Source organism: Panthera onca, chromosome D1, assembly GCF_046562875.1.
Source record: "Panthera onca isolate mPanOnc1 chromosome D1, mPanOnc1 haplotype 2, whole genome shotgun sequence".
Taxonomy (NCBI): domain Eukaryota; kingdom Metazoa; phylum Chordata; class Mammalia; order Carnivora; family Felidae; genus Panthera; species Panthera onca.
This window is the reverse complement of record NC_138348.1, coordinates 100,219,551-100,245,498: the sequence shown is the minus strand read 5'-3', so window position 1 is coordinate 100,245,498 and position 25,948 is coordinate 100,219,551. Positions and strand designations below refer to the sequence as shown.

At 57.4% G+C, this 25,948-nt stretch overlaps 2 protein-coding genes across 5 annotated transcripts; both read left to right on the top strand.

Annotated features, from left to right (window-relative positions):
* Window positions 1-1,678: 1,678 nt before the first annotated feature.
* Window positions 1,679-18,296, top strand: SIDT2 (SID1 transmembrane family member 2). 4 transcript variants are annotated; one of them, XM_078432774.2, is made up of 28 exons: window positions 1,679-2,793; window positions 4,513-4,634; window positions 4,933-5,097; window positions 5,197-5,242; window positions 5,651-5,752; window positions 5,861-5,944; window positions 6,649-6,748; window positions 6,916-6,981; window positions 7,975-8,068; window positions 8,404-8,456; window positions 8,807-8,818; window positions 9,195-9,266; window positions 9,418-9,489; window positions 9,681-9,743; window positions 10,568-10,686; window positions 11,224-11,297; window positions 11,404-11,470; window positions 12,068-12,141; window positions 12,260-12,383; window positions 12,586-12,703; window positions 13,180-13,316; window positions 13,576-13,684; window positions 13,953-14,029; window positions 14,195-14,241; window positions 14,515-14,620; window positions 15,309-15,419; window positions 16,666-16,779; window positions 16,863-18,296. In XM_078432774.2, exons 1-28 carry the CDS (start codon window positions 2,611-2,613, stop codon window positions 16,923-16,925), a joined length of 2,574 nt encoding a protein of 857 aa, XP_078288900.1. In that variant the 5' UTR covers window positions 1,679-2,610; the 3' UTR covers window positions 16,926-18,296. The 4 variants fall into 4 exon arrangements, with proteins under 4 accessions (XP_078288900.1, XP_081646493.1, XP_081646494.1 ...); XM_081790367.1 differs by lacking the exon at window positions 8,807-8,818 and having other exon boundaries at window positions 1,683-2,793; XM_081790368.1 differs by lacking the exon at window positions 9,681-9,743 and having other exon boundaries at window positions 1,684-2,793.
* A 2,049-nt stretch (window positions 18,297-20,345) lies between these two features.
* On the top strand, window positions 20,346-25,874 carry TAGLN (transgelin). Its single transcript, XM_060627335.3, has 5 exons — window positions 20,346-20,477; window positions 23,859-24,050; window positions 24,146-24,323; window positions 24,845-24,947; window positions 25,291-25,874. Exons 2-5 carry the CDS (start codon window positions 23,871-23,873, stop codon window positions 25,433-25,435), a joined length of 606 nt encoding a protein of 201 aa, XP_060483318.1. The 5' UTR covers window positions 20,346-20,477; window positions 23,859-23,870; the 3' UTR covers window positions 25,436-25,874.
* Window positions 25,875-25,948: the final 74 nt, after the last annotated feature.

The following is a 25,948-nucleotide window of genomic DNA, read 5'->3' as shown; positions in this document are numbered from 1 at the left end:
TGTCTGCCCTTCCCCTGCTCACATTCTGTCTCTGTCTCCCTCAAAAATAAACTTAAAAAAATCCAGATTCCTGGCCTGCACCTCCAGAGAGTGCAATTCAATAACTGTAGGTAGTGTCCGGATATGCATTATAAACAGTCCTAGGATCACATTTTACCCCAGAGCCTACGAGGCAGAGTTGGAATGCCCCCAGTTGGGGCTTATTCAATGCAGCCACAGAACCAACTAGCCCTGTAGCTGGGACTCTATCATCGTAAACTTGTGGTTCTCAAGGCACCAAGGAAAGTTCCTGAGATGCTAGATTACATCAGGCTATAAGTGGGGAGCTCAAGCTCAGAGTGGGAGAATTTCTTAGAGTTCCAGACTGACTGGCAAGATAAAGAGGGGGTCACCATGAGAGAGAAAGTGAAGTTCACTTGGAACATGGATATCCTGTATCGACTGTCCAAACTGGGCTGCTGACTGCACAGGCTTATAATGGAAATTCTTCTTGTTATCCCGAGGATCTTCCCATTCGGGTGGTCAAGCCATGTGGAGTTAAGTAAACACTCATGAGCTGCCCTTTTCTGGATTTCACTCTACCTAACTGTAAAATGAGCGGTTGGTCCACGAGACTGCTAAGGTTCCCCCTGGTCTGACTTGTTAGGGTTCTCCACCCCCTGCGGCTTTGCTCCTTTCTTCTTCTTCCTCATATATGAATGCTTGTGCAGGGGCCAGGTCTGATTCTCTCACAAACCATTTACCTAGTATAAATAGAGTAGTGCCTGCACATAGGAAGTGCTCATTAAATATTTATTGCAAGAATGAAGAACTATCTATAATTGGTCATGAGATAAAATAGTCCCTATTGGAACAAAGCCCAGAGAGTAAGGCAGAGGCAGGAGCTGAGGTTGTTGGAATCTCTTGAGCAAGAGAATTCTCACAAGCCACTGGCCCAGCCAGCTTCATGGCGGAAATCTGATAATTTCAGAGGCAGCCATGCTACATTTCTTTTCCTTTAAACATATCTGTCTTATAAAAGGAATTTATGTACATCATAGAAAATATATCAATTTTTAAAAGGTAGAAAAACATTTTGAAACCACAGCCCAGTGATTTTTCTTTTCTTTTTGGTACTTTTCTGTACTTTTGGAATTAGAGGAAAATGGTGTATGCTATTTTTAAAAACATCTGTAATTCAAAAGATTTTTCAGTGCTTTTCTACGCATGTCTAACGCATTTGGAAACCAGACTGTTGATATAGTGTCATATTGTGAATTCTCTGCCTACATGTTCCTTAAAGTCTTAAGCATCGTTTTAGATGGCTTTATGATAATAGTACCTTTCTCTAACCACCCCCTCCTTATGGACATTTAGGCTGTCTCCTTTATGCTTGATATTACAAGTATCACAATGATAAGCATTACTGCCTACAAATTTTTAATCTGCATTTTTTTATTTCCTTAGGATAGAGTCCCAGAAGTGGAATTGCTCTGTCAAAGAGTATAAAGCTCTTTAAACTTGAAACGCAGTGCCAAAATGTTTTGTAGAGAAGTTTTCATCAGTTTATACTGAAAGTCACTATCTTTCAATTAGCTTTTTAGCCGCCTCTGCAGAGAAGAGGAGAAACAGCCCTGCAAGCTTCCCAGACGCTGCAATGCAAGGTGAGAGTACACAGGGGTACTTCTGTAGTTCTGCCTCAGCCGTCCCTCACCGGGAAGGCGCCCGTCTGGTTTCCTAATTCTTTGAGGTCTTCCTTTCTTAATTCCCCAGAAGAAAAAAATGGCCCAGGGATGGAGCATGTTGGTAGTAAAGGCAGTGAGGGTGGAGGTGGATCCTTAGGTTTGAGCACAAAGAAGACTTTGTCAACAAGAATCCAACACTCGGAGATCCTTCACGGAAACATCCGTACATTCCAACCAAAGTGATCTTTCACAGACGGGCAGGATTACGAAAGAGGAGGAGTTGGTGGCGCCTTCCAGCTGGAGAGCTGCGGCGCCTTTAAGGCCCAATCCGGGACTCGGCCCTTTAAATCTGTGTCAGTTTCCCCTGACGTCAGCAAGCGGGCCGGCTACCCTGCTGTTTACCGCCTCGCGGCGCCGCACACTCTCCCGAGTTGCGAGCACCGGGGCCGCCACGGCCGCCCGCCCTTAAAGGGCCCGCGCCCCAGAAAACTCGCCGCGCCTCCCGGCGTCCGGTCCCTGCCGCCTGTCACGCTCCTCACCCTCAGACACTCCTCCCTTCCCGGCTGCCCCCGCCGCCGGATTCCCTCCCTTCCTCCCTCCCCTTTCCCGGCGTCTCCAAGCTCCCAGCAACCAGCCGCCCCCTGGCTCTCGCGGCCCTGGCTGGCCGCCGCAAGGTCTCCGGGCCGCGCTCAGCCCCTCGCGAGCTGACCCGTACCCCACTCCCCCCACCCCCTCTCCCGCCGCCCCTCCCTGTCGGGCCCCCTGGGAGCGTCTCTGCGGCTCTGGGGAGGGGACGTTTCCTAATCTCAGGCCGGGGTTAAAGTTCTGGTCCTGGTGCGATGCTGGAAGCTGCGGCCGGAGCCGCAACCCGTCCCGGAGGTGTCCTGTCGCCTGTCGCCGCCCCCGCCACCACCGCTGCCGCCGCCACCGCCGCCTTGCCGGGGCCATGTTCGTTCTGGGCTTGCCCTTCTTGGCGTTCTTGGTGGCCTCCGTCGAGAGCCATCTGTGGGTTCTGGGGCCCAAGAACGTCTCGCAGAAAGATGCCGAGTTTGAGCGCACCTACGTGGACGAGGTCAACAGCGAGCTGGTCAACATCTATACCTTCAACCACACTGTGACCCGAAACCGGGTGAGGGCCGGGCTGGGCTGGGGGCTGGTGGTGAGTGGTTGAGCAGACCAGGGCTCTGAGAGTCAGTCCATGCTCTTTAAGGAGGCCCATGAACGTGCCGCCCCACTGGGTTTCCTTTTCCCAGAAAGGCACTGGACTCTCTGGACCAGTCCTCCTTGCTTTGCCACCAGTCTCTCTGAAGCTCCCACTGGACAGTTTCTAAAGTTGTCTCCTTCCCATCTTCTCGTTGACTCCCCCCCCCCCCCCCCCCCCCCACCTTTCCACCAGCTGTGGTCTGAGCAGTACTGGCCTGTACCCTACCCAACACCCAGAATGGGACAGCCCATTCAGGGCTGGGCTGGGTGCAGGGGGAAGCAGGCTAACTACTGGGCTTGGCCCAGGAAACCCTAAGGAGATGAGACAGGCCTTCTGAAAGGCTCTGCTCAGGCAAGTTATAGCTGAGATTCCCCAGGAAGACAAATGTGGGACTTCTCAGGCTGCTGTAAAGCTGGGACCCTCTCAGCCCTCTTTCTGCCTTAGAAAGCCAGATGGCCTTGTAAATTGAAGGTGGTGGAGATAAGGTCAACTCCAAGTTGGATGGGAGGAGAGAGGGAGTTTGTCTCCAGTAGGGAATCTACCTCACTCTGACTTTCTGTTTCATTTTTTTTCCCAGCTATGAGTTAAATATGGTCATAGCTAGATCTGGGAAGTCTAGACCCCGGTAGCAGAGCTGAGATTTGGAGAATTCTTGCAGCCTGGCTCTATGGTCTCCTGTCCAGCTCTCTCCCATGATTGGGTTTACTAAGAAGCAGTAGAACTGAGAGTGGGAGTCTGGCTATTTCTCAGAATAGGGAGGGATTTGCTTTCTGTGGCAGGCCAGGATCTGCCTTCAGTGCCTGTTTCTCTGAAGTTTGATCTCCTCCTGCTTAGAGTCCTTTCTTTCTGGGGTCATCCTGAGAGTTGTGATCTCTACCCCTCTGGGAAATGCTGCCCTAGGGCTTGGGTCTCAGCAGCCCAGGGACAAGCATTGCCAGGATTTATTTAGTTTTATTATTTTTCTTTAAGCTCCCACTGTTCTAGGTACTTTCCTCCATGTGCCAAGAGCAAGAATGTCTCCGTTTTACAGAGGGGGAAATTGAGTCTCGGAGGTGTGAAGTGACTTCTCCACCGCTCTAGCCCTTGGTCAGAGCTAGGGATAGAGCTTGGCTCTCTTAGCTTTTCAACAGTCTGTTTCCCCACCTCCCCACTGGCTCTGGCCTCCAGATTAGTTGTTGAATGGGAGCTTCCTGGCTCACACAGAAGAAAATTGAGGAGCACTTCTTGCTCTCCTGTGTCCCTGTGTGTGCATGCACACGTGTGTGCAGGCATGTGTATCCCACGAACATGGATAGGTATGGGGTATCCTGGGGGTGCCCGAGGTCTCCATTGAGTTTCCTGTTGGGAAGTGAGGCCCTGAAGTTTCGTGATTCCTGTTGTCCCTGCACATCCCTGCCATCCAGGACCAGGCCTCTTCTAAGACCCTGTCCTCTAACTCAGTGATAATCCCTCCTAGAGCCTGGGGCTGCTCTGGGAGAAGAAAGGGCATAGCTGTAGCTCCCCAGCCTGACCAGGATAGGGAGAGAGCAAAGCAGTTGGCATGACGTAGGGCAGGGCTCACGGTCTCTGGAGCCATGTGTCCCGGGTGGCAGAGGTGGAGACATCACGGGCTTGACTGAGGGGCGTTTCCATGTCATTCTGCAGACGGAAGGCGTGCGTGTGTCTGTGAATGTCCTGAACAAGCAGAAGGGGGCTCCTTTGCTGTTTGTGGTCCGCCAGAAGGAGGCTGTGGTGTCCTTCCAGGTGCCCCTAATCCTGCGAGGGCTGTGAGTAGGACCCGGGGATCAGGGAGGGGGGTAGGCCTTGGCCAGGCCAGGCCCAAAGCCTCACCCAGGGCCTTGTCCAGGGCCTCAGACCACCCAGGAGTCCCTCTGTTTCTCCTCCCCATTCCCAACCAGGGGCTGGTCAGCGGCCAAGCCAGCCAGCCTGGAGCTTGCCAGCCTGGTTGGGGTAGGAGTAGGGAGAAGTTGGAAACCAGAGTGGAGGAACTGGGGCCTTGCTCCCTTGGAGAGGTTTGCTGGCTGGGGCAGTAATAGCATCCTGACTTTCTGCTTTGGGCTGTAGGTATCAGCGCAAGTACCTCTACCAAAAGGTGGAGCGGACGTTGTGTCAGCCCCCCACCAAGAATGAGTCCGAGGTCCAGTTCTTCTACGTGGATGTCTCCACCCTGTCACCAGTCAACACCACATACCAGCTCCGGGTCAGCCGAATGGACGACTTCGTGCTCAGGTCTGCAGGGGAGATGCAAGGGCACCGCGGGACTGGCCTCCTTCCCGAGCTCTGGGAGTGACCGTGGCAGGGGGGTGGGGGGGATTCTTCTCCCTCCAGGACCGGGGAGCAGTTCAGCTTCAATACCACAGCAGCCCAGCCCCAGGTAAGATCTCCCTGTCGACCAGCCCTCAGGAGGAGACTTGGGCACGTGGGAGGGGGAGCGGTCATCAGGCTCTGCCGAGAGTCTCCTGTTGGCTGTACACACCGTGGCGGCACTGTCTGGAAACAGGAGCTCTGGCCCTCAGGCGGTAAGGGACAGGCAGCCGGGGAAGTGCAGAGGCATGGGATCTGGCTGCCACGTTTCCTACTTGCCTCTTGGGGTGCTATCCCGAGTGCCCAGCTGAGGTTGAGGGGAGTGATGTAAGAATATAGGGCTGCTTGTGGGCAGGGCCTTTCTCCCCAGAGAGCCTTTACCGCCCAACTCTGAGAAGATTCACACTGCTCCCTTCTAGAGGGCCAGAGAGAGCATCCTCATGAGATGGGGCTCTCCCTGCCCTTCCTATGCCCTCAGTACTTCAAGTATGAGTTCCCAGAGGGAGTGGACTCGGTGATTGTCAAGGTGACCTCCAACAAGGCCTTCCCCTGTTCAGTCATCTCCATCCAGGATGTCCTGGTAAGCTGTCTGCCCTTTTACTCTCTGCCAGCAGGTAGCAGAGCTGATAAAGAGGGGGTCCAGGGCCCAGGTCCCTGCCCATTTGCCTCTCCCTCCCTCCCCACGTAGTGCCCTGTCTACGACCTGGACAACAATGTAGCTTTCATCGGCATGTACCAGACTATGACCAAGAAGGCAGCCATCACTGTGCAGGTAGGAAATGGATGGGCCCTGTGGAAGATTGGCCGGGTGATGAGCTTACCAAACCCTTGCTCCTTCATCCCTGTCCCATTTCTACCCTAGTCTTGGCCTGCCAGTCCCTGAGGTTTGGGGCCCTCTCATATGTGTGAATGTTGATTCATAATCATGATCACCTTTGGGGGCAGGAAAGAGCAGAGTATCCTTTCTGGCTGTCCTATCTGCTTCATTCACTGTAATGATAGCTAAGAGAGGAAAAAGAGTCCTCCTGGCTGATGCTGAGTGTTGCCCTTGGCAAAGGCTAAAAACCTATGCTGGGTGAAGGGAGAGTGAAGACATGTGTTTACCTCACAACATCCAGCCTTGCAACTGTAGGAGGCAGCGGGACGCCTCCACCTTTTCTCCGGCTGATGCCCAGACCGCAAAAGGGCACCCGCGGGTTCCATGATGGTGGGTCATACACGTATTTGCTCACCTGGCTATAGTGGAGGGTCATGGTTTTGGGCTCTGAAGCCAGATAACCTCGGCTCTACCACGTACAGGCAGTGTGATCCCTGTTCAGCAGGGATGATGATAGTCCTTACCTCATAGGGGTCTTTGTGAGGGCCAAGTAAAAATATTTGTGTATATACACACATATGTATTGATTTTGATGACTGATTATTTTGATGATGATGATGATAAAACATCATCATCACATCGTCATCATCATCCTGCAGCGCAAAGACTTCCCCAGCAATAGCTTTTACGTGGTGGTCGTGGTGAAGACTGAAGACCAGGCCTGTGGGGGTTCCTTGCCTTTCTACCCCTTTGTAGAAGGTACCTTTTGTGTCCTGGGCCTGGCTCAGGGTGGGGAGGGCAGGGTCACTCCCTGGGAGGTAGAAGAACCTCTGTGGCTGGTTGGTGGAGCTGATGAGATGTGGGGTTTGGGCCCACAAACTTTAACCAAGCTCCACGCAGCCACTTGTTTGACATTTTGCTTCCAGATGAACCGGTTGATCAAGGTCACCGCCAAAAAACCCTGTCAGTGGTGGTATCTCGAGCAGTCACGTGTGAGTGTGGGTGGCTGAGTGGCTCTTCCTCTCAGACCTGGGGGAGGAAGTGTTCTCTGAATGGGAAGGGTGATGCGCACCTACTCAGTGGACTAATGGGGTAGGAGGAAGGAGAATTCTTGGCGGTCTTCACAAGGGGAAGGTCAGGAGGTGGGTCCTGGTGTGATGTGCTACTGAGAGTCTGTGGCTGACTTTTGAAGTACTGAGTTCTGGTTCTCTCTCCGCCCCTTATGAGCCCTGTAATCTCACTGAGCCTCAGTCTCTCTGTCTCTCTAATAGGTAATAAGATCTGTCCTGTAGTCTCACCAAGTTGGTGAGGTTTAGCACAAAATTAGCAGGAAAGTACCAAGCCCCTTAGTCAGACTCACTAAGTATTTACTGAGTGATCGAATGGAGCCCTTTGTAAACTGGGCTATATCTAAGTATAAAGATATAAGATAAAATATAAGTATGAGATAAAAATATAGATGTTTGTAAGTATACATATAAGATAAAATAAGTATAAGATAAAAATAAGGGATTGTGATGGGAGGGGAAAGAAACTGTCTCTTCTTTACAGATTCTTTATCCAGCAAATATTTATCTAGCACCTTCTATGTGCCCGGTGCTGCGTTCTGGCTACAGTCCTCAGGGAGCTCCTGTTTGGAGGACAGGAATCTGTTGCTGTGCAGGGTGCCGATGGCCTGTGATGGGCAAAGGACAGGTCACAGGGAACACAGGGCAGAGAAGCCTTCCCAGAGGACATAGTCCTCGAGCTGTATTTGGAAGGAAACTGTTTGAAGACAGGGTAGAGTTCTTGAGGAAGAGCAACATGAGCAAAGGCAGGAATCGTGTCAGAGTTTGGCATATTTGGGAAGCTGCCTACTGCTCACCCCTCTGGGTCACTACATTTGAGGGGAGATGCAGGGAGAGCTTGGGCCGGGCCCTTGTGTGCCATGGCGGGCAGCGTCGGAAGGCTTTGGTGTGCTCACCCTCCTGCCTCCCTCCCCACAGCCGAGGCCTATGTTGGTGGTATGCTCTTTTGCTTGGGCATATTTCTCTCCTTCTACCTGCTGACCATCCTCCTGGCCTGCTGGGAGAACTGGAGGTAAAGCGGGCTGCTGGGTGCCCCCCTGTTCTGGGGTGGGTTGAGCAGGATGTGAGCCAACCCAGGATAGTGCCCCACGCCATTGCGGGGCATAGGAAGGCAGGCCCCTTTGAGGGTCTGTGGTTCACGAGGCCTCTGCTCTGGAAACCAACCCCTCCCCTCAATCTTCTTCCCAAGCAGGGAAACCCCACATTGTTTCCCAGCCTGGGAGGAACCTTCAGATCACAGATGGAGGACAGGGTTATGGGGTGGAGAGGGTGGAAGGCAGGCCAGCTCAGCAAAGGAGGGATCCTCGCCCCATCCCTCTGGTTTGCCTCTGGATTCTGTCCCTACAGGCAGAGGAAGAAGACGCTTCTGGTGGCCATGGACCGAGCCTGCCCAGAAAGCGGTACCTCCAGAGGGCCTGGGCAGGGAGGGCCGAGTTTGCTTTGTGTTTTGGTGGACGGTTCCCTTTGGGGGCTGGAGGAGGAAGGGCTGGCTGGGGGCTTCTGGATGTCCAGACTGAGAAAGAACACTCTGCAGATGGAAATGGGGCTGGGCTATTGTGCCCTACCCGTGACCCTAACATGGCTGTCTTCATGGCTGCCCCTTGGTTCTTCCTCTGAGCCTAGCTATGCTGTCTGCCACAGATGATGTAGCTCACGGTCTGGGGGGTTACTAACCTTTCATTCTCTCTCCTTTTCTTCCATTTCGCCCTCTCTGTCTGTCCTCCCTCCTGTTTGGGACCTTCTCTCTCAGCTTCTCTCCTTGGTAAGCGCCAGGTGCCGTGGGCAGAGGAGCTGAAATCCAGAGCGGGGGAGGGAAGGGACACGCAGGGGTGTCTGGGTGGGCCCTGGGCAGGCCGAGGCTCGCTGTCCTAGCTGCTAATGTAGAAGCATCAATTCCTAGACCTTTCTCTGTCCTTAGCGAGGACGGATGATGGCGAGTGTTTCTACTGGAACACACCTGGGAAGCTGGGGCAGCTGTTAGTGGTAGCAGTGAGTTGTGTTTGCCAGGATAGATGCGTTCTCTCTGCTGCCACCGTGGCCTCTCTGTGTCTCTCTTCTCTGGATTCTTCCTTCTCTCTCTTGGCTTTTGGCTTCGGGCTGTTTCCAGAGCTAAGAGGGCCCTTGACCTCTCTTTGCAGGTAACCCCCGGGTCCTGGCCGATGCCTTCCCCGGCAGCTCCCCATATGAAGGTTATAACTACGGTTCCTTTGGTACGTGTCCACACCAAAGGCTGTGCTCACCCACTCACAGCCAGGCCTCCTTAGGCTTCCACCTCCAACGTGGCACAATGGCAGCCAGCCCCTTCCGACCCCCGCCTCCCCATCTCCTCCCACCTGCCTCACTGCTCACTGTTCCCCGCAGAGAACAGTTCCGGATCCACCGACGGGCTGGTCGACAGCTCAGGCACTGGAGACCTCTCCTACAGCTACCAGGGTGAGTGAGCCCTGCCGGGCAGAGCCGCGAAGCGTGGGGCCGGAGCTGGCTGCGTGAGACGTGGTGAAGGGCGGTTGCCTCTTCTGCCGGGCGCTGGAACCGGGGAAGGGGCTGCTGTCTTCCTGCCCCTTTCCTTGCTCGTTCTTTCTCCCTTGGCCCTACTTCCTGGTAACTTTCCCTTTCCTTTGAAGGGCACGAGTGGTTCAAGCGGCGCCTCCCCTTTGGCCAGATGCGGCAGCTGTGCATTGCCATGGGTAGATGTGGGGGCGGGGGGGCGCTGCTCTGCCAATCAGCTCCTGCCGGGGCATTTGACCGGGGCCGGTAGGCTCCAGGGCCTGAGAGACGCTTTTGTGCATGGCTTCCCCATCTAATGCCAATAATTGCCCGCTTTTGTGCCTTTTGAGATAAGCAGGCACTGACCTCGATGCTGGTGGGCTGGCACCCCAGCTACCCCCAGGCCAGATGTTCTGGTTCTCTCTCATGTTTGCCAGCACCTCACTCCCTGGCCTGCCGGGGTAGGGCTCACGGGCAGGGGTGTCATGTCCTGGCCTCCGGGGGCTTTGGTCAGGCAAGGTCACAGGAGGAAGCTTCTGAAGGCACAAGAAAAGGTCAGGATGAAGGAGCAAGTGCTCTTCCTAGAGGCAGCCTGTCACCCTTGCCTGCACCCCAGAACCCACTGGGTCTTTTTCCAGCTGGGGCCAAGGCAGTGTCTTCTCAGAACCCACATGGCTGGGCACCTAATCAGCATGACTTCTGCCGAATTCAGTCCTGCTGCTTCTGTCCGGGACCCAGGATCTGCTCAGTGTCCTGGCCTGGAAGTCCTAGTTCGGTGAGGGGAGCAGGGGTGGAGCAGTACCTGTCTGGTGGCCCGTTTGAGGGTGGCCCACCCTTGTTTCCCTCAAGGACTTAGGAGTACCCTGTCCCTCCTCCCAGGGCCTGAGCCCACCTCCATGCCTGCTCTCAGTCCACAATCTGCCTCTTCCCATTGCCTAGTAATTGTGACAATTGCCCCAGGTGGGTAGGGACAGACCTTGGGTTCTGTGCCTCCCGGGTAACTCTTCCCTCCTGCCCACCCCAGATCGCTCCCTTGACCCTGTGGGCGCTCGGCCACGCCTGGACTCCATGAGCTCCGTGGAGGAGGACGACTATGACACATTGACCGACATTGATTCAGACAAGAACGTCATTCGCACCAAGGTCTGGTGCTATGCGGGCTGGCCCTGGGTCATGGGTTTCCCAAGGAAAGGAGATTCTGTGTTCGGGCCCTAGCACATCTCCCTCTGGGGTGACATCTTAACGTGTTGTTGTTGTTGTTGTTGTTGTTGTTTTGAGAGATAGACAGAGGGCGAGCAGGGGAGGGGCAGAGAGAAAGGGAGACACAGAATCCGAAGCAGGCTCCAGGCTCCGAGCTGTCAGCACAGGGGCTCGAACCCACAAACTGTGAGATCATGACCTAAGCCAAAGTTGGACGTTTAACTGACTGAGCCACCCAGGCATCCCTCTCTGGGATGACATCTGAGAGAAACAAAGGGAAAGAACTCAGCTGGGGCAGGATAGATTCAGGGGAAACCGGCTCCACACCCAGCGCTTCCGGGCTGATCTGCCAGCAGCAACAGGATGGCCTGGAGCCCCCGCCCGGCAGAACTCCTGCCTGTGTAAGGGGGCTCCTCCTGTCCCCCTCTCTCCCCTGGGCACGGGAGACTTCTCCCGGGTCTCACTCCAGCTTCTCCCCAGCAATACCTCTATGTGGCCGACCTGGCACGCAAGGATAAACGCGTCCTTCGGAAAAAGTACCAGATCTACTTCTGGTGAGTGGGCGGCACGGCCAGGCCTTCCTGTTATTGGCAGGGTGGTGTGGCGGTGTCTAGGGGCCTGGCCTGCCTCCTCACTGCCGCCCCTCGTCTCACTCCTCAGGAACATCGCCACCATCGCTGTTTTCTACGCGCTTCCCGTCGTGCAGCTGGTGATCACCTACCAGACGGTGAGCGGCAGGGCTGACTCCCTGGGCCCGGGCGGCATGCCCTCATGGGGCCGCGTGCTCGCCCTCGCCACAGTCTGGGACGTGGCCTGAAGTGCAGAGCGTCCCAGCCTGGGCCACTGGAGCGAGTCAGGTCACGGGACTCAGGTTCCAGATCCTAACTCTGCCTCACCAGCTGGGTGATCTTGAGCAAGTCCCTTAAGCTCCCAGAGCATCAGTTTCTTCATCTGCAAAATGGGGCAGCATGATCTCAATGACGGCACCTTCCCCAGCTTGTTGCAGGGTTTCTGCAACAAGAGTCATGAGACTTTGTAAGTCTCGGTTTCCCTTCCCTTTTCTCTGTACTATGGGGCAAGAAATTGTGTCACAGTCACGCCCCATGATTTTTAGCCCCACCTGCTGAGGAGGGACAGTGACTGTGCGAAAGAGGGCTGGCCTGGTCTACGGATGCACACACATGCTGGTTGTGTGGCACTTCCCTGTCCCTTCGAATGGGGCCGGGTGGTGTGGCATGGGCTCAGGCCTGGCTCCCTCTCACCTGGGCTCTGGGCTGAGTCAGGTGCTTTAGCGGCCCCTCCGTGCTCCCATGCCCTGCTGCAGGTGGTGAATGTCACAGGGAATCAGGACATCTGCTACTACAACTTCCTCTGTGCCCACCCGCTGGGCAACCTCAGGTGGGGATGGTCTTGAGCCAGCCAGGGTGGGGGCAGGGGCTCTGCCAATGCACGTCCCAGGTAGGGAGGAGGCCGGAAGACGGGGCCAAAGCAACGCACCCTGTGTCGCCCCTTCCAGCGCCTTCAACAACATCCTGAGCAACCTGGGGTACATCCTGCTGGGGCTCTTATTCCTACTCATCATCCTGCAGCGGGAGATCAACCACAACCGGGCCCTGCTGCGAAATGACCTGTATGCCCTGGTGAGAGAGCATGTGCCCACTGAGGGCTCGGCTCCAGACCCTTTCTAGCAGGCACGGCCCAGCCCTGCCCTGCCCTGCCCTGCCCACATCCCACTCCATTCCTCTCTCACGCTCTCCCTGTCTGGGTCCCTGCCTGCCTGCCTCCCTCCCTCCCACCTCTCCTCCCACCTCACCTCCTCTTTCCCTTCCTTGTCCCCAATAGGAATGTGGGATCCCGAAACACTTTGGCCTGTTCTATGCCATGGGCACAGCCCTGATGATGGAGGGGCTGCTTAGTGCCTGCTATCACGTCTGCCCCAACTATACCAACTTCCAGTTCGGTGAGTGGGGCCTCCCTCTTCCCTGGCTGAAGCCCTCTGGCATCCCCACATCCCCCACGAGGATCCCCCAGACCCAGCTCTGCAAGGCACTCCAGAGCTGGGCTGCCTGTGTGCACACACATCCTTGCTTACGGAAGAGAGGCAGCTGGGTGCTATTTCCTTCATCCGTTGATCGTTTTCTACGGAAAGGCGTGTATAAACACGGAGAAAATGAACATAATTAAGATGTGGTCCCTGATCTCAGGGCGCTCAGACTAAGTTGTCCTTGTTGTCAGGGGGAGTCAGACTGGGTGGCAGCCGGGGGGGTGGTAGTGTGGTGTCACAGGGACGGTTAAGGGACTGGAGTCCACCCACCGCCAGCTCGCTCTGCGGCCCCGGTGAGGTGGAGGGGCTCTCTTTGCCGCCCCGACTGTCTGGGCTGGGAGGTCCGTGCTGAGTGCGTGTGTTTGAGCTCACATTCACGTCCCCCAACGCAGACACGTCGTTCATGTACATGATTGCCGGGCTGTGCATGCTGAAGCTCTACCAGAAGCGGCACCCGGACATCAACGCCAGTGCCTACAGCGCCTATGCCTGCTTGGCCATCGTCATCTTCTTCTCCGTGCTGGGCGTGGTGAGGCCCTGACCCGCTGTGCTCGTCCCGTAGGGAACGTACACACGTGTGCGCGCGCACGCACCCTCTCCGCCTCCCGCGGGAGAGATCCCTGCTGCTTCCCTGGGGTGCCTTCCCTGGGCTCCTCGGAGAGCCGCATCCGGCCCGGCAGCGAGCGCTGCTCCCCGGGAAGAAGGGTGGGCTGCGGGAGCGGCCTCCTCAGCGCCTCCTCAGCCCTGCCCGCCGTGCCCCCGCCTCCCCCCCCCCCCCCCCCCCCCAGGTCTTCGGCAAAGGGAACACAGCGTTCTGGATTGTCTTCTCGGTCATTCACATCATCGCCACCCTGCTCCTCAGCACACAGCTCTATTACATGGGCCGCTGGAAGCTGGGTGAGGGCCTGCCCGGGGCGGAGCGCGTGAGAGGGGGCCAGCTGGGCCCCGTGGAATGAGGGGTTGGTGGCCTCAGGGACCTGGATTCACGGCCGACTTTGGGTTCTGCCCTCTTGCTGGCGGCCCTGGAAGAATCACTGAGTGAGGAATTTGGTGAGGGTTGGCGTGGCTGTGCCCTCTGAAGGCCCGGGGTCCTCTCACATGGCGCGGGCCAGGGTGGCCGGGAAAGAGGGGAGCCCGGGCCCTCGAGCACTTTCCCTTCTTGCAGACTCGGGCATCTGCCGCCGCATCCTCCACGTGCTCTACACAGATTGCATCCGCCAGTGCAGCGGGCCTCTCTACGTGGTACCGGCCCGGCCCCCCAGCCCTCCTCCTCCGTCTACTCTCTTCCCTCTGGCGGGAGGTGGGGGGGCCCGGGGGAGGGGGGGACCGGCTGACTTGGGCCTTCTTCCACTTTTCTCCCTGTCTCTCTTCCCCTCTCTCAGTCCCCGTGTCTCTGCTTCCCTCCAGGACCGCATGGTGCTGCTGGTTATGGGCAACATTATCAACTGGTCACTGTGAGTCTGGCCATTGTCCGTGGTAGCCTGGCTGGGCGGACGACTGGGGACGTGGCCAGCCACTGGCTGCCTTGGGGGCCATGGACAAATTCTACACTTTGGGCATGAGAAACGGGGGCTGAGGAGAGCGCTGTCGGCACGTGGGGTTCTAGAATTTCTGCGGGCCTCTGAACCCAGCCTCACATCATAATAAAACGTGGGGTAGGAGTGAGGGAGAGCCCTTTCCTCGCTCTTGGACCTCCCCTGCTTCACCGGCTCTTCCTCCCTTGCCAGAGCTGCCTATGGGCTCATCATGCGCCCCAATGACTTCGCCTCCTACTTGTTGGCCATTGGCATCTGCAACCTGCTCCTCTACTTTGCCTTTTACATTATCATGAAGGTGAGTGGGGATGGCTCGGCCTCCTCTGCCGGCCGCCCTGCTTTTGCAGGAGGGAGATGGGCGCAGCCCGTCTCCGAGTAGCACTGAGAGGGATCGGGCATTTTTCATTCCTGTCTTCGCCAGTTTGGGGTGGGGAGAGGCTCGGGTCTCTTGCAGGTACTCCAGCTGTGTCCAAAGACCCATTTACTGAGCCCCTTCCGTGTTCTAAGAAGGGCGCATGAAAACGGTAGCACCGCAGGCTGTAGTTGGAAAGAGCCTCCCTCTGCGCCCCCCTCGCCCTCCCCCTCCCCTCCCCCCCCGCCCCCCCCCCCCCCCCCGCAGGGCAGAGGGGGTGGGGGCGGAGCTCACTGTGTCCGCACAGGCTGGGGCCTCCGAGGGCCAGGTGCTTCCCGGGGACCCTGGTGCCATCCAGCGCAAGGAGAGCCCCCAGGCCGGTCCACCCTGCCAGCGCAGGGCTCTGGACGTACGGAGGCCTGGCCAGGGTGAGCGTCAGGGGTGAGGACGCCGGGCTGCTGGTGTGGGGCGTACTGAGCTGTGTAGCTGTGTCAGGTGATGGTGTGAATCCGCGATGGCTTCCTAAAGGATCCATCCTGTGCGCTGGGAAGTGGCATCAAGGGCAGGCTGGCGAACGGGCCGGGCCGGGGCCTGGCCCTCAGGCTGCTCTCCCCCCCACCCCCCTGCCCCCCAGCTCCGCAGCGGGGAACGGATCAAGCTCATCCCCCTCCTCTGCATTGTCTGCACCTCGGTGGTGTGGGGCTTTGCCCTCTTCTTCTTCTTCCAGGGACTCAGCACCTGGCAGGTGAGTAGTCATCCTGCCGAGAAGGTGGGGAGTCGCCCACAGGCTCGTTGTGAGCCAACAAATGGCCACTTCTCTTTTCAAACACCATTTGTGAGCACCTGCTGGACTCTTTGACAGCTGCTTTCTCATTTAATCTTCCCAACCTTCAGTTCGCCAGCATGGAGGTATCCCCATTTCACTCATGAGGCAGCTGAGGTTCAGAGAGGCCAAGTGACCTGCCCAAGGTCACACAGCCAGTGAGTGGCACATCTGGGGTTTGAAGCCAGAAATGCCAGGTTCTCCCTCTTGCCTCACAGGCACCCGCCATGAATCAGGCTTCAATTCTGTGATCAGAACTAAGTCTAGCACGGTCTCTTCCTTTGAAGTACTTAAAATCTAGTTCGAGAGAGAGAGAGATGAACAATTCCTGGACTGCTCTTTGCAATATGATATATGAGGCGAAGGTATGGGCAAGACAGGAAGGAGGAATGGACACGAGGGCAGAGGACAGAGGAGATCCAGGAAAGCTTCCTGGAGGAGGCAGACTGTGCTCGTGGCCTTATAGGCCCTGGGTGATAAGAAAGCACCCTGTGGCCCACAGATGCTGTGACCTGAGTAATGTTACAGAGGCAGAACTAGATGAGGCAGATTTGGAGTCCATGAATGCACCAATTTGGGAGCTGAGTGAAAGACTGAGCTCCTGAGAGCAAGGCAGTTCTGGTCTTCTCGGTGGCCTCAGCGTGGGGCACAGACAGTCCCCAGACACAGTAATGTCCGGGCAGGGTTTGCTGGATAGGGTGATGGGTGAGCATGGAGGACCACGAGTGCCTTAGGTCATGGCCCACAGGTCATAGCTCCTGTTGTCCTCGAGCAGAGCTGTGTGACCAACCAATAATACTTTGAAGAAAAAGTGATCCTGGAGTCACTGATTAGAGCAGGGGGCAGAGTCCAAGGCAGGGAACCAAGTTAGGAGGCTTTTGAAGCCTTCTAGCGTCTCCAGGTGATCTCAGCCCTGTGCTCTCTTACATAAAGGGCAGAAGAATCTGAGGGTAAAAGTGAAAGGAAAGGGAAGGACAGAAGCCAGCGTCCTCGGGGAGAAACGTGTAACAGCCAGTTCTTAGGTGTGGGAGACGAGGCAAGGGCGAGTCAGAGGAGGGTGCTCTCCTGCCTGGCGCCGGGAGCAGGGCAGCCCGAGGGAGCCGGCAGCAGGTCTGGCCCCAGCCTTGGTGGGCAGCGTCCGCAGGCGGCTCTCCCTGTTCCTCCCCAGAAAACCCCCGCAGAGTCTCGGGAACACAACCGAGACTGCATCCTCCTGGACTTCTTTGACGACCATGACATCTGGCACTTCCTCTCCTCCATTGCCATGTTCGGGTCGTTCCTGGTACGTGAGACTCTTCTGCCCAAGCATGGGGAGAGGCCGAGGCCGCCCCCTTGCCTGTGCTTGACTCAGCGTCTGCCCCCCAGGTGTTGCTGACACTGGACGATGACCTGGACACCGTGCAGCGGGACAAGATCTATGTCTTCTAGTGGGAGCCAGGCCCCTCGCTTTACTCAGGGGGCCCTGAGCTCCTCTGTCTCCCTGCCCAGAGCCCCTGCAGCTCTGGGGGCGTGCATCCCCGCCCTGCAGCCCAGTGTGGGTGGTGGCGGGACAGCGAGGCCCAAGCTTGGCCCGGGACAGTCACAGCGGTGGGCCTGGCGGCTGCCCTCTGCTGAGAAGGAGGCCTCCTCCCGCAAGACCCCAGATGTTGGCCACTTGTTGCTGCTTCTCAGTGTTGAGGGCCTTTCAGGGGCCCTGTCCGTTGGCTCTCCGTCTGTTCCTCTGCAGGAGGAAGGAGGAAAGTGTTGCCCTGCCCAGTTCATGCCTTGCGTTCTGCCCGTCCCTCCCCTCCCCACGAGCCTATGACTGCGAGCCCTTTCTTCTCCCCAAGTTCCAGTCCAGGGCCCGGTTGGGCCTGATTCTTTGTCCTGCACCAGGGCCCCATAGCGCTTTGGGGCCATACCTGACTGCCATCACTGCCCATTCCAGCCAGGATGAATGGGCTGTAGGATTTTGGAGGCTGGCCAGCTGGTGCCACGCTTTTGGTGCTATGGCCTAAGAGGGGCTTCAGGCAGTGCTGCCTCCTCCCTTTGACCTGTGCTTGGAGCCGGTTCTGTAGTAATAAGGGTCAGCTTATGTGTGAGAGTCGCCTTTGAGCTGAGGGACTGAATTCAGAGGTCACCTGCCTATCTCGTCAGCCCCCAGACTGATGTTGGCACCAGGATCAGAGGGAAAGATCAGTTCACCCCTTTCCTTCTTTTTCTTTCCAGGCCCTCTGTCCTGCCAAGCCCCCACTGGGGGCCTTTCAGTGCCATTGACACTGCCCAAGAATGTCCAGGGGCAGAGGAGTGGGACACAAGGCGCCTAGCTCCTCTTGTCTCCTCATAGCCGCGGGAGCCCCAGTGCCTATCTTAGAAGGGGGCTCAGGAAGGGACATGATCTTCCTCTCAATGTCCCCAGTCCAGCCTCACTCTAGGACCTGGGGCTGGCTTCGGTGTTTCCGTCCTGTCTTTGGCCAAGTTTTGTGTTAGTCACACACATATACATGTATGAAACCTTGAAGTTTACACTGAGCCACCCCAGCTCTGGGCCCCCTGGCTGCTCTGTCCTTCGAACCCCTTCCCCTACCCGGTCCATTCCAGATGCCAAGATTGGGGGAGGGCAGGTCAGGCCTCTGCCTTGGGGATGGGAGTGTGTCTTATTCTGCCCAACTTGTTTTTACAGCTCTCCCTTGGGCTGGGGAGAGGAGGTGGATCTGGATCCGTTTTCAGAACTCCATTTAATGTCTGTTGCCATGCTATGGTTGCATTTCTGTTTTCTATGAATGGGTCTGCATTCAATTAAAGAAACAACCGGACGCAGCTCTTGGGCCCCTGTTTGCTCCTCCTTTCTGGGTGGAGATGTTGAGAATGAAGGGTGGGGCAGCGGTCCTACATTTTCCGGTTCTCCTGGTCTACCTTTCTCTCTCAACAAGAGATTCTCCTTTGTCTCCCCCTCCCGTCCTTGCGTCCTCGGTTCCCCAAGGTTATTCCTGTCCTTTGAGCAATAGCATCAATCCAGGAAACACTTATCAGGGGCCGCTCTGGGCGCTGTGCTGGGCGGAGAGGAGAGTGTGGTAAATAAGCCTTAGCAGCACCATCTCTCCTCTGCGACCCCCACCCCTTACCTGGCAAATAAATGGCAGCAGCTTCTGGCCCACCTGCACCCCCCCCCCCCCCCCCCCCCGCGCCTACAAGTCAGGCCGGTTTCACTTCTGACCCTAGCCTTTCCCGGCTGGGCAAGCTGCGTGTGCAGGCAGTACTTCCTGACATGACTTTTTTTTTTTTTTTTTTTTTGGTGAGCGAGAGAGCAAGTGGGGGAGGGGCAGAGAGAGAGGGAGACAGAACCTGAAGCAGGCTCCAACCCACAAACCGTGAGGTCATGACTGAGCCCAAATCAGGAGTTGGATGCTTAACCCACTGAGCCACCCAGGCACCGCCCCTGACACGACTTGAATAGAGAATGCAGGCCGAGGCCGGGAAGGTTCTTGGGGGAACACAAGCTGCTGGTATATGGTGGGTAACTGCGCGTGGGTGGCAGGCAGGCTCCCAGAAGCCAGAATTTGAAATGACCCTAGAAAGTTGATTTAGGTTCCAGCGGGCCTAGGTTAGCAAGATCGGGGCGGTGGCAGGAAGCTGGTGAATTCACAACTCACCAGAGGTCTGCTGCCCTCTAGCTGATTCCCCGCCCCTCTCCCTGCCCTTCCCAGCAAACGCCACTGGAGGGCACCCTAGCTCTGTGCCACTGGGCTCTGGCCAGGGGAGGCAGGCTGTGGTGGGCGGGCCTCCCAGGAAGGCCAGGCCTGGCTGACCCCCTCCCGGAGGTGCCGGGTGTGCCGGTGTCCAGTGTGTGGTGGGGAGTGTTAGCCCCTCCCTGCCAAGCCGTCCTGGGAAAAGGGGTGGGGTGGTGCCACAGCCGGCAGCCCAGAGACCCCGCAGCAAGTCTCGCCTCCTGCCCCTTCGCCAGACCCCTGAGGCCGGGTGCAAGCCACATGGGAGTGAGTCTCCTTCCTGGAGCGATGGAGCCCAGTCTGTTCTTTAGGGGAGGCACAGACTGTTCCAAAGGGAGGGAGGGAGGAGAGCGGCCTCTGAGCCTCCAACCCAGCCTTGGTGTCTCAGCCCCACCAGGCCTTAGAGATGCCCTGGATGAGGGCCAAGGTCCACTGAGCTGCCCAGCCCTCAGATTCCGCCCCGGCTAAAGCATCTAACTCAAGACCCACCCCAACTGGAAGCGCCCAACCTGAGCAGGGTGGTTACACCCGACAGACTCTCAGCTCCCACACGGGGGCCTCTGGGGACGTCCGGCTTCTGCCACTCATGGCCTCCCACGTGGCCTTGAGTGACATGCACCCTGAGCCTGTTTCTTCACGTGTAACGCGAGGCTAGTAATTATCCCACCAGGTAGCCTCGAAGATTAAATGAGAGCATTAGCGGCAGGTCCTCAGTAAAGGAAGTTCCTAAAGCCGAACCCTCAGGAGGACAGGGTGGTGGGTTACTCCACCACGGCCCTCAGGGATCTGTCCCCCAGCTCTTTCCCCCTCTCCCTGGCCAGACCCTCTTGAATTGCCCCCTCCCGTCAAGTCACACACGGGGGCAGGGAGCAGTGCAGAAGGAGCAGCCCTAGGGCCAGACAGCAGGGCAGGGCTTCGTGGTCCTGTCCATAAAAGGCTTTTCCCGGCTGCTTCCCAGCCGGCAGCGCAGCTCCGCCCCGCCGGCTCCATCTCCAAAGCACGCAGAGAATGTCCCGGGCAGCCCCCGGCAGACTGCTCCAACTTGGTGTCTTTCCCCAAATATGGAGTCTGTGTGGAGTCACTGGGGGGGCGGGGGGTGGGGAACGGGACAGGCTCCTCTGGCAGGGAGGGGGCCCAGGGGTGAGCCAGCGGGGGAGGCTGACATCACCGCGGCAGCGGCCCTTTAAACCCCCCACCCAGCCGGCGCCCCATCCTGTCTGTCCAAGTTCAGACACGAGAGCTCATTCCCGCCTGCGAGTCTCGAGGAACTCCTGTAAGTGCACGCATCCCCGGGCTGGAGGGGAGGTGGGCTAGGGCTTGATGGGACCACAGGGGTATTGCAGAGGGGCTCTCACGGGCCCTGGCCTGCAACCCCATGGGGGGGAAGCACGTCCTCTCCTCGTGCATTCCTCATCTCCAGATGGGGAGGTGGCCTTAGCTCGATGAGGGTGGGGGGGTGGGGTGGGGGGGGGGGGTGAGATTGCTGGAATCCTGTACTTGGAGTCCTTGGACCAGGCGGCACCAGGCTGATCTCGAGATGGCTTGGCCGGTCAGAGGGACTGATGGTGGAGACCTGAGGTCTGAGGTGACAAGGAGGCTCCACACGTTTTTGGCCATGGTCATACCGACAGAGTGTGTGATGGGCTCAAGGTATTGGGTTAGACCCAAGGCTCTGTCTGTCGTCCATGTAAGAGGACATCCAAGGAGGTGAGGAGGTGTGCGAGCACAGCAGTGCTGGAGAGCAGTGTCCTGCTGGCGGGCACTCGGGTCTGAGCAGCACAGAAGCCCTGGGAGCCACTGAGGCAGTGGAAAGGACTGCCAGACTCCTGTACCCTGGAACAGCCAGGGTGGCCCGGTGCAGGGACCTGCGAGAGCTGCGTTTTCTAGACACATGGCTCCTTCCGTCCTCTGAAATGGGAGATGACCGCACGGCAGGCAGAGGGGTGAGGGCTGGGCACCCCCAGGGGCTTTGCAGTGTTGTCCTGGATGGCTCACACAGGGCTGGGCGGGCCTGGGACCCTGGGCCTTTTCCGAAGGGTCTAGCTGATTCCCTCAATGGTTGCTCTCCAAAGGGCAGCAGTGAACAGGGCTGCTCTTCTCTGCTTCCAGAATTTAGAGGAGCCGTCCCTCTTGCCTTCTCAGAGATCCACGTGTGCCTGCTCTTACTGGCTGTGTTCTATTTTGAAGAGCCAGGGGCCCGGCGGTCCTGGAGAGACCCCTGGTTCCTGCCGGTAACAGGTGCCCGCCACCCCTTTGCAGCTGGCCCTTGTTCTTTCTCTCAGGGGAGGGGAAGCTGACAGGAGCCACGGGCCAGAGGGTCAAAGTGGAGTCCAACTGGCCGGCCTGGCCTGCTCCAGGAGGCTTTGTCTAGAAAGGCCTCTGGGTGGGCTGCCTGGCAACTGTTTCCTTCTCCTCTTCCTACAGCTCCAAGGTGGGACTGGGGAGGTCTTGGTCAGAGGACTTAATGAGATTTCTTGGAATTCTCCACTTCCGGACTCCTCATGTGGAGGCAGAGGGTGGGGTTGGGATGGGTGGGGTGCATTTCATCCCCTTCCCTGTTCTGGTAAAAATCAAATATTGTCTCTAGATCTAGGGGCTGCAGCTTTGTGTGCTTCTCACTGTGAGCCTCGATGCCTTAACTATCTGCTCCGAATCTCTTAGACTGCAAGCTGGGGGTGACGGCACTCCGCTTCCGTCCTGCTCCTCACCTGCTGGCACAGGGTCTGGGAGGGTAGGTGGGTGGGGAGGACGAGGAGGGCAGGGCGGGGAAGGTGGGGTGTGCGCTGCCCACCTGGGCTGGTGGGGTGAAGGCTGAGCGGGGCCCAGGATGAAGGATGGGCTGAGGGCACTTGGTCCCAGCTGACTCGTGGGTTTGGACCCCTCGTCTTTGCCCTTGGGCGGTTGGGAAGCAGGGGTGGGGAAGGGAGGCGTTGGGCTGTCTATAGGGAAACGGAGACTCTGCTTTTGGATTCTCTGGCATCACTGGCCAGGTGAGGGTGCCGGTGCTCAGAGGTGGCCCAGCCCTCGGGCTTTTCAAACCGGAGAGAAGTGAGTTGCCCAGTGGCTGGAATCAAATGAGTTCATCTCTCAAACTTTGTTGTCCTCTCAGGGGATGATATGGAAAAGGAGTGGAGGCCAGAGTGGGAAGAAACAGTTTTTGTCCCTGGGTCAGGGGCTGGCTCTCCCAGGTCACCACCAGGAGGCGACTCTGGGAGGGAGTCACAGACAGTGCCTGGGAGAAGGCACAGCTCTCTGAGGGAGATGACATCATCCTCGGTGCACAGATGGGGAACTTGAATGCAGGAAAGTTGTCAGCTATGGGGGAAGGAAGGGTTGGGCAGCTGACCCGAGACCGTACAAGCTCCCCACGGTGGTACAGGAGAGACGGTCTGATATTGGCAAGAAAGGGAGTCGGGGGAGCGCAACGACTACCCCCATCCTCAGACCATTCTCTCCCTCCCAACCTCTGACCTCTCTGAGGCCAGGTGATGGGTCTGGCTTCATCTGGCACCTCTCTCGGAGGGCTCTTCCGATGAGCTCTGGGTGATAGCTGGGGCCGGGTCAGGTTTCTCTTGACCAGCCACATCTGCCCAGAGGCCTACCTCGCCCGCCCTGCTGCTATAGCCTTCCCCCTACATCGCGGGGCTCTTCAGAGCAGTGCCGGCCCCAGACCTTCAGGGCAACAGCTGCTGCTGCTGTGCACGGGGATGGGCTCCCCACGCTCTCGCTGGCAGATTCTTGGCTCTGGGATCCCCTTGGAGGGTTCTGGCTCCTGGGTTACTCAGCTACTACAGAGGTGGGAGCCTGAGGGCACGAGGGAAAGTCTATGGGTCTATAAGTGTTCTCTCTCTCTCTCTCTCTCTCTCTCTCGGCTCACCTGAGGAAGTACAGCTTTTTGACCAAAACCTCTTGGGTTTTGCTGGCTTCCTAGACCTTTCCAGGGGTGGATAAGTTTGAGCCTCTTCAGCAGCTGTGGGCCAAAGGCTGAGCTGACCTGGTAAAGAGCTGGAGTTTTGGAGCTCCATCTTCGGGGCTGGGGGGATAAAGCGGAGGGAGAAATAGGGCAGGACCACCTCATGCCTAGCTGGACAAAGAAACCCGCTGCTTTATTTTGGAAGGGACGTGTGGCCTCTTCTGGAAGGTGTCTCCAGTGCCTCCGGTCAATCTTGGCAAAGAGAGAAAGCTCTAGACCAGCCATTGTCAAACTACAGCTCATAGGCTAAATGCAGCCTGCTGTTTGTGTAAATAAAGTTTTATTGGATCAAAGCCTGCTTACTTGTTCATGTATCGTCTCAGGCTGCTTTCCTGCTACAATGGCAGAAACCTCATGTCCTACAAAGCCTAAAATACTTACTGTCTGGTTGCTTACAAAAATAAGTTTACTGACCCTTGCTCTAGACTTCCAAAGATCTGGTCTCCCATTTCTCTGGCCTCCAAGTTCAGAGGCTCCCCGGACTGAGGGGGATGAGCCTGGCCCAGACGGGCAGTGCCGTGAAAACAAAATGAGGGAACGGGGAGGTAAACATCTAGGATGGATGGCATCCCCCACACCCCCCGTCCTCCTAGAAGCCGGAAGGCCCGCCTAGCACAAGTGAAAGCAGAGTGGTTCTCCGATCCTCTGACCTTCTCCCTTCTCTGGCCTGTGCTGCCTTAGCTCTCCCTCAACATGGCCAACAAGGGTCCTTCCTATGGCATGAGCCGCGAAGTGCAATCCAAAATTGAGAAGAAGTATGACGAGGAGCTGGAGGAGCGGCTGGTGGAGTGGATCATAGTGCAGTGTGGCGCAGACGTGGGGCGCCCGGACCGTGGGCGCCTGGGCTTCCAGGTCTGGCTGAAGAACGGCGTGGTGAGTGGTCCCCTGGGAAGGGGGGCTGGGGCTCTGCTGGAGTTGTGAGGCAGGCGCCCCGAGCTGAGCGCCGAGCTGCGTTCTGTGCCTGGCAGATTCTGAGCAAGCTGGTGAACAGCCTGTATCCTGACGGCTCCAAGCCAGTGAAGGTGCCCGAGAACCCTCCATCCATGGTCTTCAAGCAAATGGAGCAGGTGGCTCAGTTCCTGAAGGCGGCTGAGGACTATGGGGTCACCAAGACTGACATGTTTCAGACTGTTGACCTCTTCGAAGGTACAGAGAGAAAAGGGGTGGAGAAGGTGGGTGCAGGACAGGAAGCTGAGGCAGAGGGGACGAAGGATGATCAAAACATGCCACACATGGGGCGCCTGGGTGGCGCAGTCGGTTGAGCGTCCGACTTCAGCCAGGTCACGATCTCGCGGTCCGTGAGTTCGAGCCCCGCGTCAGGCTCTGGGCTGATGGCTCGGAGCCTGGAGCCTGTTTCCGATTCTGTGTCTCCCTCTCTCTCTGCCCCTCCCCTGTTCATGCTCGGTCTCTCTCTGTCCCAAAAATAAATAAAAAAAAAAAAAAAAAAACATGCCACACAACAGGTCTGCATAGTAGGAACAGGATGTGCCGGAAGGGTACCAGCCAGGCTCTCGAGGGCATCGTAGGATCTCCTGGAGCCTCCTTTGATCATGGGACAACCTTTGCCCCTGGGTTGGCCATTTTTCCGAGAGGTGGGGCAGGCCCTGCCCTGGAGTCCCGTGTACATGGCCCTGAGGTTCACCCCCATCCCTCCTTTCTTCTCACAGGCAAAGACCTGGCAGCGGTGCAGAGAACCCTGATGGCTCTGGGCAGCTTGGCAGTGACCAAGAACGACGGGTACTACCGTGGAGATCCCAACTGGTTTATGAAGTACGCGGCCACCCGGGGTTCCTTGTGCTCCGAACCTGTGTCTTTGCAGGGAGATGGGAGGTGGCCTGGGCTGACTGTCAGGCCCAGCGGGGAGGGGAAGCAGATAGCTGGAAGGTCCAAAGTGAAGGTCTAGGCTGGGTAGGAAATGGGTCCCTGGTACTTGCCATTCTCCCTGGTCCATGGGGTAAGCCAGGTTAAGGAAACACAGAAGTGAGATGGGGGGGGAGGCGGGGACATGGGACCGATCTAGGAAGTGACAGAGGAAACAGAGCACTGGGAGGGGGGGAGGGGGGATGAAATGTGCAGTCCTGATGAGTCTTTATCCTGGTTTCCCCTCTTCCAGGAAAGCCCAGGAGCATAAGAGGGAGTTCACAGAGAGCCAACTGCAGGAGGGAAAACATGTCATTGGCCTACAGATGGGCAGCAACAGGGGGGCCTCCCAGGCCGGCATGACAGGCTACGGACGACCTCGGCAGATCATCAGTTAGAGGGAGAGGGCCAGCCCCCAGCCCTGTCCTTCCCCGGCTCGTCGGCTGCAGCCATCCTGCCTAGCCTGCCTCACCCGCACCCGTGTAGTTCCTCAGCCCCGGCCAAGCTTCGAGGCTCCGTCACTGAGCAAAGGTGACCGCACTTGGGCAGCTCTCCCCCACCCCTCAGCCTCAGCCCAATTTCTTACCCCCAAGCACCACTCCCCTGACCTCCTCCCAGCTCCCCCGCCGTCTCCCACCGTCTCACCCCATCCTGGGCCGGGCAGGGGGGACGTGGGCTGGGGGTAGCCTGGGCGGGGGGCAAGTCCACTAGCCTCCTTGGCAACAGACGCCTGTTGAAGGTAATCCTGCCCAACCTCCCTCCATTTATTTTTTTTCTGGAATATTTTGGGGGTTGAAATTCAGAAAGGAAACAAATATATACATCAATCTTTTCTCAGGCCTGGCTGGCAGAGTTTGATTTGCCCTGGTCACTTCTGATTCTAGGAAGTATGAGCAGGGAAGAGGCAGGCA